The sequence below is a fragment of the Pan troglodytes genome, chromosome 15 (genome assembly GCF_028858775.2).
Source record: "Pan troglodytes isolate AG18354 chromosome 15, NHGRI_mPanTro3-v2.0_pri, whole genome shotgun sequence".
NCBI lineage: Eukaryota > Metazoa > Chordata > Mammalia > Primates > Hominidae > Pan > Pan troglodytes.
The window spans coordinates 85967233-85983342 of record NC_072413.2 but is presented as its reverse complement, the minus strand read 5'-3'; the positions used below and the strand labels follow the sequence as shown (position 1 = coordinate 85983342).

The 16110-nt window shown below is 35.1% G+C and overlaps 1 protein-coding gene across 4 annotated transcripts in view; it reads left to right on the top strand.

Moving 5' to 3' along the window:
* GALC (galactosylceramidase) overlaps positions 1-16110 on the top strand; it is a 124653-nt gene that overhangs the window by 71208 nt on the left and 37335 nt on the right. For all 4 annotated transcript variants that reach the window (XM_063793026.1, XM_016926531.4, XM_016926533.4 and 1 more), the window contains exons 5-7: positions 1953-2092; positions 4234-4272; positions 10005-10135. In XM_063793026.1, coding sequence (XP_063649096.1) covers positions 1953-2092; positions 4234-4272; positions 10005-10135 — 310 coding nt within the window. The remainder of the gene's footprint in view (positions 1-1952; positions 2093-4233; positions 4273-10004; positions 10136-16110) is intronic.

Below are 16110 nucleotides of genomic sequence, written 5' to 3'. Positions count from 1 at the left end.
AAATGAAGTTTGCAATGCTTCTTCAGTCTCTTTTCCTTTAACTTTTAAATTCTGAATCGTATTGGTGGAATCTCTATTAATACGGAAGTACTCATAATGTCATTAATGCTACCAGTATGCTACCAGCAGCAAAGCATGTGCCAGGGGTGATCCTTTCTTTGCCCTTGTATATTATGTTGAATCCTTATAATACCTGTGGAGTAAGGCATGACTCTTTCCATTTTACAGGAAGAAGCAGTAGAAGCTTAGAAAGATTATGCCACTGACCTAAGGTCATAGACAGTTAGTAAATGGCAAAATCGGTGTTCGCACCTAATTCCATGTTTCCTATGATGCTAAACTACTTTCCTTCACAAGATCTGTCATCAGTACTTGTAAAAGGGTAATACTATTCACAAAAATGTATATTACATGCAGTAGTACACCTAACTAGTTACAAAATTGTATATTGCATGTAGTAGTGAACCCTATTTTTAGAAAAGGTACATACAAAAGTGTTTTTTGTTTATTAGTTAGTTTTTGAACTTCAATAATGTGCTGGTTACTGTTCTGGGACTCAGGAAGCCAATCCCGTCCCCAATTCCTGCACCTGTGGGGCTTAGGTTCTATTGGGAGGATCATTGGCTAGTTGCTTAAATGGGACTATGTACATTTCACAGTTCTGTGAGAATGTGTACAGAGCTTGTGAAGTATTTCAAACATCCAGAGTGATGGGATACTTTCATCATTTGAAATGAATTTGATTTTTTGAAACAGGCTTAAATTCAAACTAAGTTAAATGAAATTAATGATTCATTTTAAAGACCTGATTTCTAGTTATTTAAAAAATAATTTTCTCAACAATCAAGTTAATGAAAAGTAATATTTTCTAAGTTAAAAGAAATTAGGAGTAAGTATGTTCTTTATAAATGGGCTTTTGTAAGAGATTCCAGAAATGCTGTGAGCAGTAAAAGCATCACTGAATTCAGCACATATCCACTAGACTGCTTCCAAGGTCAGACCTCATTTAAATGTAGAAAATATGGCATGCTAAACCATGTCCTAACAAAGACTTGGTAGGCCTTCAGATTGCATTTAGCATTTCATTGTTTTCAAGAATTCTATTACTTTAATGTCACATTTCTTATGTAATACACTTGGGTGTTCCTCCTGAGTTTAGAAAATAAGCATTTTGTCATTTCGATTTTTAGTTTTTTCAGTGGTGAACTAGTTTGGTAATATATTTATTGCTGAGGAACTTAACTGTTGAGCTTATTTTAATATATTAGTAGCAAGTTAAATTTAGAATTATAATAAGTACTTTTCTACTCTTCTCATTTTTTTACTTAAACATAATCAGAATTATTGGAAGAATATGGACTTATTTGATGCGTATCACTTAACAAGGGTATATTTCTCTATGGAGTCATTGTCATTTATAGTGATATAAGAACAAACTAGTTTTGCTAAATTAGATTGCCTGACTGATTAATATTTTAAGGACCCTAAATTGTAAGAAGATGTACAATTGAATGATAAATTTGTGTTATACATAACTCAAAGGAGTAGTTTGGCATAAGCCTTTTAGAATTATTTGATTTGACCTCAAAGAACAGAAGTTGAATATTGAACATTCCAACAGTGAGTGGACATGTTAAGTTAAAACATATGGTACATTTCTTTCTATTGGTAAGGGTCTTGGAGAGAGGTGTTTGTATTTGTTATTTTTCTTCTTCTTGGAAAGAACATTTGAAATTATGGGACCTGACTCTAGGGATCAATAAGGAATTATAGTGTCTATAGATTGGAAAGGATTTCAATAATTTTTATATGGTATATAAACTTTCCTTTAGTCAGATCTGTATTGGTTTTTTGCTAGTTGAATGCTTTTCTTAAAAAAAATTTGTTTTATTTTCAATAGCGCCAGCACCGTTATACCTCCTCTACCTTTGCCTCCTCCCTTCTCTCTGCAGGGTTGCCATGGTCATTCCCTGGATGGCTGGGAAAAGGTTTCGACTGGCCTTATGTCAATCTTCAGCTGACTGCCTATTATGTCGTGACCTGGATTGTGGGCGCCAAGCGTTACCATGATTTGGACATTGATTATATTGGAGTTAGTAATATATTTAAAATATGATTCAGTTCTGGACATTTATTTGTAATTTAAAAAATAATTTGATTCTGTGGTACTTTTTGACTAACCATTGTATGTCATGAGGCTAATTTGTTCTAATGGTGTCTGATAATAACACAAACTAAGTACCTGTGACCTTTAATTGCTCCCCTTTGCCCATCCCAGTGTTCCCACTTTTGAAAACTGTTGAGTGTATACCTCCTTCCTCTGAGCTGGGTTTTTTTTTTTTTTTGTATCAACCCAACTCAAATTCTCCTTCAAAGCTTTCCCTACTTTCTCTGGTTCCTACAACAGTGTTGTGTTTCCTATACAGCTTATGGGTTAGTCTCATTTTATCCTCTTGTTGTCTTAAGCCAAAGATTGGCAAACTTTTTATTAAAGGGCCAGAGCATAAATAGTTTTGGGTTTGTGGGCCAAAAGGCAATATTGAGGATGTTGAGGTAAATATATAGCCATTTAAAATGTAACTGTTTAAAACTAAAAACACTTTTAGCTCTCAAGTTGTAAAATTACAGATGATGGGCCAGATTTGGCAGGCTGGCTGAAATCTGCGTTCACCTGTCACAAACTGTAGTTAACACCTTTTAAGGATTTGAAAAGTATGAAAAATGATATCATGTCCAGCTTGTCTGTTGGCTGGGTGAAGGCATGCCCCAGGCTGCGTCGTACCCCACAGAGCCTTAACACACACATAGTGGGTCTCCATAATCATTTGCTTATTAATATACCATCAGTTAAAACTAATACTTAAACATTTTCATGCAATCATGACTTAGATTATCAGCAAACAATTATTGAGTTCCTACTGTGTTGCAGGAACTGTGACTGTAATATTTGAGGGCTACTAAGATTAATAAGCTCTTGTGTTCAGTAAGAGAAGTAGATGCTGGAACATATAAACTGCAATATTACATGATGATACAGGGCATGAGGATGAGCCAAGGGCTGCAGGAAGTCAGAAGAAAGAATATACTAGTTTTTGCTATCCTTTTCCAAATTATGACTGAAAAATTAGTTTATATTTGAGAACTTTCCTTTTTTTTTTACACTGTTGCCCGGACTGGAGTGCAGTGTTGTGATCTTGGCTCACTGCAACCTCTGCCTCCTGGGTTCAAGTGATTCTCCTGCCTCAAGTAGCTGGGATTACAGGCACCCGCCACCACACCCAGCTAATTTTTTTTTCTTTTTATTAGAGACGGGGTTTCACTATGTTGGCCAGGCTGGTCTCAAACTCCTGACCTCGTGATCCGCCTGCCTCGGCCTCCCAAAGTGCTGGGATTACAGGAATGAGCCACCACGCCTGGCTGGAGAACTTTCTTAAATGTCAGGACATTTATAACCTGTAGTGAGACTAAATGTAGGTTTGGTCTAATAGCTTTCTCTTATGCTACAGTCACAAGTAATGGGTGATTCACATCTTGTTTAGACTCATGATAACAAATGCTATGATGAGGAGGTTCATTGATAAACTCTTTCCTGTATCATTGGAGTAAAAAGACCTGCACCTGGATTCTAGAATCATCTCTTGTTATTAACAGTTTTCTCAACTGTGGAGTTATGGAAGTTCTTTCAATTCTAAAACCCCATGCTTCATGACTCTAAACCTAATAGATGTATATATGTTCCTTTTATCCATCCTCATTCAGAGTTGCTTTTGTGACTAGTGTATTGCTGTGATTCTCTGTGTATGCTTAAAAATATGCCTTCTATACAGTATACATATTAATACTTGGCTTTCAGGGATCTTGTCATAATTGTTGTAACAGTTTCCCTGTCTATTAGTTCTCCAATGCCTAGTATAGTTTCTGGCACACATTGTACTGTCAGTATGTGTTGAATGAATTAATGAATATTCCATTGTTGAAAATCTTTGGAATAAATTACTTTTTGAAAAATACCCACTAAATATTTTAAGGTTTTTAAAAATAATATTTTAATTTTTAAAAAGTTGTGCTATCTTATAACTATCTATAAATTCTATGGCAGGATATCCCATAAAGTTAAAAAATGGCTTATCAGATAATATGAAAGATGGTGAGAGAAATGGCATCGTAACGATAATCTAGTTTCTGACATTTTGTAACTTTCAATTCAGACTTTTTTGACTTTTTGTTTTGCAGATTTGGAATGAGAGGTCATATAATGCCAATTATATTAAGGTGTGTACAACTTTAGTATCTTTCTGTTTTTAACTTTTTAGTGAATAATTCCTTATGGTTCCAAACACAGAAAATAGTAGGCAATTTGTGTTGGAAACACGATATTTTTTATACTACAGTTATTTATTTTGCTGGTTGTGACATAAAATTCAAGCAAAATCTTAACAATGTTTATATTCCTGATATTAAAGCATATGTAATTCTTTGTGAGCCCCGAATTACCTTTGTCTAAAGAGTTGTGTTGAAGTTTTCTATTTTAAAATTCATTAGTTTTGGAATTCTGATAAATTTTATGAAACAATTATCATTTTAGATTTTTAGAACTTCAAGAAATGTAGCTTTTTTTCTTTGTCTTTTGTCAAAACTTATGGCATATATTCTAATTCTTGTTTTCTATTGGAGTGTGTTATAGTACATGTTTCTCTTTGTGATTAGCAAAGAGGTAGCAGTAACATCTGCCAATTGTGTTATTTTTGTTCCACTTTTCCTATTTATCTCCATTTAATTCTCACAACCTTACCTATGAGGTAACTACTGTAATTGCTATTTTTCAGGAAAGGAAAAACAGAATAATAACTTCTGCCATTGGAAAAAAAATGGCAGTTTCACTTTTCAGGTGGAGCTAATCTCTAGTTTACTTTTCACTTCCTTTTGTCTTCTTGTATGTATCTTTTCTCTAAGAAATATAATTTTGGGACAGTATTTTATTTCAAGTTTTCAAAAATTTTTATATTAATTTTTTTTTATTTCCATAGGTTTTTGGAGAATAGGTGGTATTTGGTTACATGAGTAAGTTCCTTAGTGGTTATTTGTGAGATTTTGGTGCACCCATCACTGGAGCAGTATACACTGAACCAAATTTGTAATCTTTTATCCCTCACCTCCTTCCCATCCTTTCCCCCTGGGTCCCTAAAGTCCATTGTATCATTCTTATGCCTTTGCATCCTCGTAACTTAGCTCCCACTTATGAGTGAGAACATACGATGTTTTGTTTGCCATTCCTGAGTTGCTTCACTTAGAATAATAGTCTCCAATCCCATCCAGCTTGCTGCAAATGCCATTAATGCATTCCTTTTTGTGGCTGAGTAGTAGTCCATTGTATACATACACCACAGTTTCTTTATCCACTCATACTGATTGATGGGTATTTGGGCTATTTCCATATTTTCACAAATCCATCAATCCTGCTACTGGGTATCTACCCAGAGGAAAAGAAGTCATTATACAAAAAAGATACTTGCACATGCGTGTTTATAGAAAAAAATTCTCTTTGAATTGGATGTTTTATGTTCTTAAGTAGATAAGGTTCAATACATTTCTTTCATCTCTTCATTCAGTTAATCATAGAGCATTTATTTGCTCAACACTGGTTTGTCAGGCATTGTGTGTATGGTTATAATATAAGGATAGAGAATACTGTTTTCTGCCCAAAAGGATTTTTTGTATTGGGGAGGGTGGTTATAAAGTCAGATATAGACAATTACAATGTGTCATAATTTGGAATGTGTCAAATAATGGAATAATACACCTACAGCGTTCTTAAAAGGCGCACAGAGGAGATGACACCTCTGCCTGGGTTGATTAGGGAAGTCTTTTAGAGGAGGTGATGTGTAGTTTGAATCTTCAAGAACGGATGGATAGAACTCTCCACTTTGCTAAGGCAGGGGCATAGCATGTGCAAAGAACTGAAGATTGAGAGGTAAAGGGATATGGGGGAAAAACAAGCCATGAAAGATGGATTAGACAATGGAGGAAGAGTGGGGGCACTGACCCCCATCAGTAAGCTAATGTATTCACTGGAATAATGGCTTTTTTTTTTTTTTTTTGACGGAGTCTCACTCTGTCACCCAGGCTGGAGTGCAATGGCGCCATCTTGGCTCACTGCAACCTCTGCCTCCCGGATTCAAGCAATTCTCTGCCTCAGCCTCCTGAGTAGCTGGGATTACAGGTGTCCACCACCACACCCGGCTAATTTTTTTGTATTTTTAGTAGAGACAGAGATTCACCATCTTGGCCAGGCTGGTCTTGAATTCCTGACCTTGTGATCCGCCCGCTTCGGCCTCCCAAAGTGCTGGGATTACAGGCATGAGCCACTGCGCCCAGCCAATAATGGCATATTTTAATTAATCTGTAGTTGTAGGCGTGGAGAAGGCATAGATTGAGAAGATCTATTGCAGCCAGAGCTAGGTACTCAAGGGCAATTCCAGGTTGAGGTATGCTGATGGGAGTGTGGTGGTGGGAGCAGGATGGGTGGGGGAGGTGGGGCAGTGGAGCTATTAATAAGATTGGAGCACAGGGATTGTAAGTGGAAAGTCATGCCTGCTGTGAGCACAGGTCTGATAAGAGCAGTAAGGGGACAGAGCAGAAGCCAAGTTGGTGCATGTATAGTGGATAACTCTGTAATGAGGTGGATGGTGTTGCTACAGCATCTTCATAGTGGAAGGTGATGAACTTTTTAAATACTCAAATTTGACATTTCAGAGCTTAAGTTTTATTTTCTTGTGATTGTACACGTGTCTCTCTTGTGTTCATTTCATTTGAGGGAAACATTAAAAGTATTACGGTATCCATTTTCTTTTAAACTAATGAAATAAGACAGGGCTATATTTTATTTTATTTGAACTTTTTTACTGTTAAGAGTCTGTTGCTGACTCCGGTGCATTCTAATTCAACTAACGTGGTTTGAAAGACTAATTGTTGCTCTAAGACATATTTTCAGTGTTTCAGACAGTTCAGACTTCATTTCCTTTTTTTTGAACCTTCAGTTTTCTTGCAGTAAAATCTCTCAGGATACAAAAACTTTTTACTTTGTGTTTGCCATTTTTTTCCAGCAAGATTTTATTGGGATCTGTGTTCCGTTTGTTGAAATGCCTATTGCAGGCCAGGCTCAGTGGCTTATGCCTGTAATCCCAGCACTTTGGGAGGCTGAGGCAGGTGGATCACCTGAGGTCAGGAGTTTGAGACCAGCCAGACCAACATGGTGAAACCCCATCTCTACTAAAAATAGAAAAAAATTAGCCAGGCTTGGTGGCAGACGCCTGTAATCCCATCTACTTGGGAGGCTGAGGCAGAAAAATCGCTTGAACCTGGGAGGCAGAGGTTTCAGTGAGCACTCCAGCCTGGGCAAAAAGAGCAAGACTCTGTCTCAAAAGAAAAGAAAAGAAAAAAAAAGAAATGCCTATCACAAAGAGTTCAATAATGATGAATATAGGTGCTCAGATTGGATAACCTTAATGAATATATATTCTTTATGGGATAATAAGATGACCCCTGGAAAGAATAAGGATTTGTTTTTAATAGTAGAAATAAATATAATACAAAGGAGCAATTTATATAAAGATGACAAGGGTATTGTTTCTTTAAAGTTTTTTTTTTTTTTTTTTTTTTTTTTTTTTTTTTTTTTGCTACTGATATGTATGATTTATCGTGGTTTTCAGTGGTGTTCTTAAGTTTTCTAAATTGTGTCTGGAAAATCTCATCTAGGATCTGAGGATAGTGGATGGAAATGGAAGTGTGGGTCTTTGGACCTTCATTCACTTCAACCAGAACAAGTTCATTTCCATTTATCTTATAGATAGAGCTTATATTTAAGCTTTTTCTGGATGAGAAAGTTCCAAAACAAAAACATAATCTGAAAATATGTTAGATACAACCGCTCGAAAGAATGCTGCTGTTCGTAATGACTTATGGATGGAAACTTATTTAGAAATCATAGCATGTAGACTTGTAAATTTTGGAATGTTATTCAACTACACTGTATAAAAAAGTAAGCAGTCTTACTGGGATTTTCTAGGACTAGGACTAGAAAGACTAGATCCATCCGTAGTGAAAAATGCAAATTTGACTAAGTTGCTCTTCCTCTTCTCTAAGAATAAAGAGGCCAGGTGCAGTGGCTCACGCCTGTAATCCCAGCAGTTTGGGAAGCCAAGGTGGCGGATCACCTGAGGTCAGGAGTTCGACATCAGCCTGACCAACATGGAGAAACCCCGTCTCTACTAAAAATACAAAATTAGCCAGGCATGGTGCCACATGCCTGTAATCCCAGCTACTCGAGAGGCTGAGGCAGGAGAATTGCTGATCCTGGGAGGCAGAGGTTGCAGTGAGCCGATATCATGCCATTACACTCCAGCCTGGGCAACAAGAGCGAAACTCCGTCTCAAAGAAAAGGAAGAACTTCAGGGTGATGAAATTCAGGATTGATCCGCCTGCTAGGGGGATAGGGATTCTCAATCCTACTGAATCTTGAGAGTTGGTCTCGGTTTGCTACGAAGGATCTGTTCATGCTGTAGACTTCTAGGGTGTCCTAGGACTCAACTGATCCAGTTTGAAAGATGAACTTAGACTGCCACCTCTAATTTTCACCCCGTTTTCTAAAATCCTATAATATATCTATTTTAAGAAACCGTCTGTTGAAAAGTATACCATGGATTTAATTGGAGCTTTTATTATTTGCGTCCTAAAAGAGCACATTAATTGGAAATTGCCCTAGTTCAGAGAAGTTGGAATGTGAAGAGAGAGCTTGTGAAATTCTTTGTTCTTTCTTAATTTCTTCACCAGTAGTATTGAGCATCTGCTGCTATGTGCCAGAGATTTCCGAGTCCTTGGGGGCTATAGTAGTGGGCTTATTTGTATCCATTCATCAAGAACTGCTTGTGGTATGAAATCTGATCTTCCTGATCCTGAGTAAAATGATGTCTCCTTTTCTCTGCTCTTGATTTACATATAGGCAATCCATACATTTTGGTATGTACTTGCCTTTTGATTTTCTAGTATGCCTTGTTAGTTTTGGTGTCCTGTTGAGTGTGTTTGCCACCTAAGGGTGAGGGCTCCCTCTCATACTTCTTTTAGAGTCCTCATGGGACCCAAGCATAGTACTGAGTAGTAAAGTAGGTGCTGTTTGTGCTTTGTTTATTTCCTGTTAGAATTTAGCTTGTTACTTTTAATTTTTGTGGGTGGACAGTCCTACAGGTAAATTTTATTTGCTCTCCTGTTTAATAATGGCAGAATATTTGAAGACTGTGGAAAATACTTAAAATGATAAGTTAAAGCATTTTTCCAAATGGTATGATTAGTATGTTACCCATTTTATTATTGTGTCTGCATAGAAGACTTCCTGGAAGAATGCATAGCAAAATAATAGTGGTTATTTCAGGGTAGTACCATTTGATTATTTTTGTTTCATCCCCCCCCCCCCATATTTCTATGGTTAAACGTAATTTTAAAGTCAAAGTGAAAATCCTCTAAAACATTTTACCCCTTGTGTTTTTTTTTCTTTTTACATTCCTAGTGAAGTAGGTTATCTTAAGGGTAATGCTTTTATTTTCCGTAGGAGGGATATTTCTATTGAGAAAATATAGTATTGAAATTATCATCCATGAGGTCAGGAGTTCAAGACCAGCCTGGCCAATATGGTGAAACCCTGTCTCTGCTAAAAAATACAAAAATTAGCCAGGCGTGGTGGCGCGTGCCTGTAATCCCAGCTACTTGGGAGGCTGAGGCAGGAGAATCATTTGAGTCCTGGAGGCAAAGGTTGCAGTGAGCTGAGATCCTGCCACTGCACTCCAGCCTGGGCGACAGAGAAGCCTCTGTCTGAGAAAAACAAACAAACAAACAAAAGAAGCTATTATCCAGAACGCTGATTTGTAAAGATAACTTTATCTATCTTGGTCATAGATTCAACAGCTAAAAATTCATTTGTATCCTTTCATATGTTCTGTTTCTTACTCCAAAAGATATTAAGAAAAATGCTGAATTATCAAGGTCTCCAGCGAGTGAAAATCATAGCAAGTGATAATCTCTGGGAGTCCATCTCTGCATCCATGCTCCTTGATGCCGAACTGTTCAAGGTGGTTGATGTTATAGGGTAAGGCATGTTTTACTTGGAAAACTAGCAGTTTCTGATTGCTTGCTCTGTGTATCGACTATCTTTTTCTTGCCTTCTCCCCATTTGATTACATTCTCAGAAGGTAGCTCCCCTGTATTTACTTACCTGAAGCATGCATGGCTCATAGTTCATTATTTTCTCTTTTAAATATATTTTAGGATCTTTCTATGACAAACATGTATTGATAGCTTTTAAAAAGCATGTTGATGTTTGGAATAATAAAACAGGGCTTTGTTTTAGATTAAGGGGCAGAGTAATACCTGTATTTAATTTTAGAAATTATAAAGGCAAAGTTGTGAAATTAGTTTCAAACTCTCAGATATTCTGTGGTTGGAAGTTCTTGCATGAACACTTTTGTAAATGGTTCATTGTGATCACTGACAATAACTTTTGTCATGCCTCCTTAGTAGTATAGTTTTGACGCCTACTCTTTATTCCATTTCTGCCTTTTAGCACTCTGGGCCCTGACCTCATTGGGTTCATTTTTTTTTTAAAGTGAATTTACATTTTTTCTACCATGACACAGGATATAAACATTTGAAAAATAGGATATGTATGTTTGTGTGTGTGTGTGTGTGTATGTATGTGTGTAGAATTTGTTCTTTATCCAGTGTGAAGACTGATTGATCTCTCCATGTGCTTTATTTTTTTAATGAAGAATTTTGAATGTACACAAAAATAGGCAGAATAATACAATGAATATCTATGTTCTTATCACTCAACCTCTTGAACTGTGATTCCATGACCAATTCTTCATCCATGCGTCTATCTACTCCTCTTCCCTTCCTGCCTACATTACTTTGAAAGAAATCCCAGACATTATTTCTTCCATAAAAATATTACTGTGTATGTGTCTCCAAAGATAAGGATTATTTTTTACTTACCATAAACAATACCATTATTATACCTAAAATGTAATAGTTTTTTGATATTAAATATCCATTATTATTATCTTATAGTTTTAGTTGATTGAATCTGGATCCATTTAAAATTCATGCATTGTGATTGGTTGATATTTAAATCTGTTCTAATCTTTATGTTCTTGCTCTTTTTCTTTCTTTTAATTTGTTGAAGAACGGGGTTGTTTGTCTTACAAACTTTGTGTCAGTCTGGATTTTACTGATTTCAACCCCTACAGTTTAATATAACTTGCTCATCTATCCTTTTTCAGTGGTTTTTGAAATTGGTAGTTTAGGTTAGATTTAGGTTAGGTTAGATTTAGGCTTAATTTCTTTTTGCAAGATAAAATTTCTTAATTATATTTAAACATTTTATACATTGAAATTAAAATGAAAGTTTTGCTGTTGTTAAAGCTTTCATAAATAGTTGAAGTCTTGAAGGAAAACAAAGTTGTGTTAATCTTAAATATATTTTCTTATAAAAATATTACATGAAAATATGGGTTTTACTGTATCTTCATGAAGGACTTGGATATGTACTTCTTTTTTATTGATGTAGGTATTTTAATGTAATGAATTTTCCTCTGAGTACTGCTTTAGTTTTATCTCATAGGGCTGTTTTATCATTAATTTCTAATTTTATTGCATTGTGGCCATTTAATACCAAATGTATTATTTACATTTTTTTGGGAAATTTCTCAGGAGCTTATTAAAAAAAAATCTGAAAAAATACCTTCGCTTTTTTCTTGACTATCTCAAGAGCATATTTTGATTTATTAAGATGTATTCTTTATTAGGATACAGAATTGAGTTTATAACATCTACCTTTTTGATTATATTGTTCAGGTATTTTGTATCTTAACGATTTTGTCCACTTGAACTGTTCAGGGCTACCCAGGTGTGTTTGTTTCCTTATGTTAGTGGGGTCTATTTCTCCTTTCAATCTTAGGCAGTTTTTGCTGTGTGGAAGCTTCTGCTTTGTTATTTGGTACGTAAATACTGGAAGCTTCTGCTTTGTTATTTGGTACGTAAATACTGATGAATGTTTTATCTTCATTATGATTTATTTCTTATCATTAGAAAATGCCATTCTTTGTCTCGTTTAAAGCTTCTTGGCCTGAATTCTGCTTTCCGTGTGACTAAGAGATCTGTGCTTTCTTTTCATTAGGATTTGCCTAATATATTTTTGCCCTTTTATTCTTTACCTTTCAAGGCCGTTTTCTTTTATGTGCATTGCTTGCATATAGCATAGAGTTAGATTTTGCTTTTTTAAAGTTCCTCTGAAAATCTTTATATTTTAATGAATGAGTTAAACTCATTTTTAAATATAACTGATGTTTGTGTTTTCTATACTACTATATTGTCTTTTGTTATTGAATGATTTATACTATCCATGTACTAATACAAGCTGTTCTGCTATGTGATTTGTTTACTTTGCACTTATTTAAGGAGGTGTTTCTTTTGTTATTTAGCAAGGTTTGGTTTTTGTTCTATCAATTACATTTATACTGATTTATACCAGTATTTTCAACTGAGAATAATTTTGCCTCCCAGAGGACATTTGGCAATGCCTGGAAATATTTTTAATTGCCACAAATAGGTAGGGGGGTGCTACTGGAATCCGATGGATGGAGGCCACGAATGTTTCTAAACATCCTTTAGTACACAGGATAGTTTTCCCATAACAAAAAATGATCCAGCCCAAACTGTTAATAGTGCTGAGGTTGAGGAACTGCTTCATACTAATACTCTTGGTTTAGTTATTGTCTGTTGGTTTACTATGAGCAATACTAAAATTATTTGATAACTTCTTCCTCCCTTTTTCTCCCGTACTGTGGAATTTTAATTACCAGAATTATCTTAGTTTTAATTTTTGTACTCTTACATGAACTTAAGCTTCTACTATATTGATTTGACAGCTACAAGTTTTAACTGTTTACTCCCAAATAATCTGCAAACTTAGTTTACATTTCACCTTCTTTCCCTCTTGTCCTATTTCATGTAGCTATATTAGTTGTACTTTAGCCAAGTGTGTAATAGTTATATATATAATTTAATTACTATTTATTTTAATCTCGCTCTACCATTAAACATATTAAATGCTCACCTTCAAGTCTTTTGCCAAAGTTTCTCCCTCATTTTCTTGGATATCAGAAGTGTAATTATCTATTAAATGTCTCAGAAAGTGCTAATGGAAACAATATTTCTTGATGTGTTCAGATGTTTGTTGATGTTTATCTATGACCTTTATACTTGAAGGACAGTTTGACTGGATATAATCCTTTTTTAATTCTCAAATATGTGTAAATATATCATAAAATTTGCTCCATTAGTTATTTACATAAAATGTTGCTATTGAGAATTTTGACTCCAGAGATATTTCCTTTTCCTTATAAGTAACTTGACACAATTCCTTTATGCCCAAAGAATATTTCTATTCATCTTTAAAGTTTAATTGTTGTATACACTTTACCATTTCCAGATATATAGTATATGCTCTCTTAATGTCTATATTTAAGTATTTTCTTATTTCAATAAGGTTTACTTAAGTTATAAGTTAAATCATTATTCCACTCCATTACTTTGGTTTTCTTTTTAGAAGCACCAGTTATACTTTGGTCTTATTTGCATATGCCTTTATTTTGTATTTCTCTGAATTTTTCTCTATCTCTTCATTTATGTTTTCTATTATTTTATCCTTACTATCCTATATTCCTCACTGTTTTCCACAGTGTCTGTTCTGTCTTATGTTCCTTCTAGTTTAGCCTTCATTTCCAAAGTGTGTTTTTAAAAATAATTCTTCTATAATTCTCTCATTTTAGTTTCCTATATTGCTAACAATTCATCTTTAAAATTTTTAATTGAAGTACAGCATACATACATACATATGTAAAAGTACAAAAATCATCGGATAATAGCTTAATGAATTATCACAAAGTGAACGTACCTATGTAACAGCCACCCAGAAAATTATCAGTGCCCAAGAAGCTTGGTTACTGATATCTCCTCTTGGGAAGATTTTTCCTTGGAAATCTTTCCAATAATTAAGCTCTCTTTTTGCCTTAAAGATAACTACTAATCTGACCTCTAACACCATGGACTAATTTTGCCGGTTTAAAAACTTTATTTAAGTGGCATCCTATAGTAGCTGTTATTTCAGCCAATATTATATAAATTTGTGAGATTAATGCATGTTGTTATATATAGAGGTAGTTCATATTTATTGTTTAGCATCCAATTGTTGGATGCTAAATGTAGCATACCACAACTTATCTGTGTATTATTTTTTAATGGTCATTTAGACTGTTTCCAATTTTTGGCTATTGGAATTTTGTTCAGGAGATATTTCTTGGCTCACATCTTCATAGGAAGACTATTCCTCCCTGCCTCATTCATGTTGTGCTTGGCCTGTGCTATATCTGCAGATTTTTATTTTACAGTTACAGTACTTTCTAGGGTCTGTTTCTGCTGGGCCCCATTCTTCTTAGTGACTGAAAGTTGTTCTCCCTCAAACAAAGTGTTCCTGCCTTATTCAACTTGGATTCTACTTCAAACAGCTTATTTTCATGTTGAAGCTCTACCATTCCTGATTATTTGCTACCTTCTCCTGAAATTGTTATTGCTTAAACCTGTATTGTTCAATACAGTAGCCACTAGACACATATGTTTAGGAAGCACTTGAAATGTGGCTAGTTTGAGTTTAGATGTGTTATAAGTATAAAATATACACTGGGTTTTGAAAATTGAATATAAAAATATTATTTACGATTGTTTTACACTGATTACATGTTAAGTGATAATATTTTGGATATATTGGGTTAAATATATCATTAAAATTATGTTCTCCATGTTTTTCTGCTTTGTAAATTCAATTAAATTTTTTCCATTTATGTGTTTTATTGTGGTAAAGACCTTTGCTGGTTTTTAATGTGGCTGCTAGACAACTTAAAATTGTCTATGTGTGGTTCATATCATATTTCTACCAGACAAATCTGGTTTGAACTGTTACAGTATTGGGTTTGATCTCCTAATGAATTCACTGTTTTGAGCATTGACCCCTAACTTCAAGCCTGTGAAGATGTTCCCATCTTCCTGAGTTGGTCTTCTATGCTCCCCCTTAGGGTAGGGTCTACTCCTTTTGTGTGAGTACCGGCCAGTCCCCTTTCACTTCTAGTTTCCATATACCATCTGCTGATCCTGGGCCGTTTCTGATGCTGCGAGGCTCCTGGGGAGAGTCCCTGTCACCTGGTTTGATGGCAGTGTTATCTGTGAGTTTTTCCTTTCCCTTATCTGGTTGGTCAGTTTGGTTTCAGGAGGAGTACTGAGGAGCTTCAGAAACTGGGCTGCTGTCATGTTCTGCCTTGGCCAGAAATTCTAATTTTTTAAAGTACAAATATGTTCCTCTGTTAGGATAAACTATAAAGTTGGTTTACTTTCAATGATCTTAATTTTGTCTGTTATTGAAGTTTGAAAAATAATGCTGTGAAATGATAGAGAATGTTTGCCTACTTATATACATTAAAAATTTATATTCTTTTTTTTTTTTTTTTTTTTTTTTTGAGACAGAGTCTCACTCTGTCCTCTGTCGCCCAGGCTGGAGTGCAGTGGTGCAATCTCGGCTCACTGCAAGCTTTGCCTCCCAGGTTCACGCCATTCTCCTGCCTCAGCCTCCCAAGTAGCTGGGACTACAGGCACACACCTCCACGCCTGGCTAATTTTTTTTTTTTTTGTATTTTTAGTAGAGACGGGGTTTCACCATGTTAGCCAGGATGGTCTCAATCTCCTGACCTCGTGATCCGCCCGCCTTGGCCTCCCAATAAAAATTTATATTCTTAAAGAGCCTTTACATTTTTTTGTACTAGTAATAAATCTATACATTAAGAAAGACCCAGATTTTAGTATTAGTTCTGCCTTTCTTTGCTCATATCATGTAATAAATCATTTGGGTTTTGAATGTGGTAACAGTTTCATCATTTTCTGAATGAAGGATATATCACCTATTCCTATAACTTCAATAAAGTTACTTTTTCATTTTATAAATATAATATGCTCATT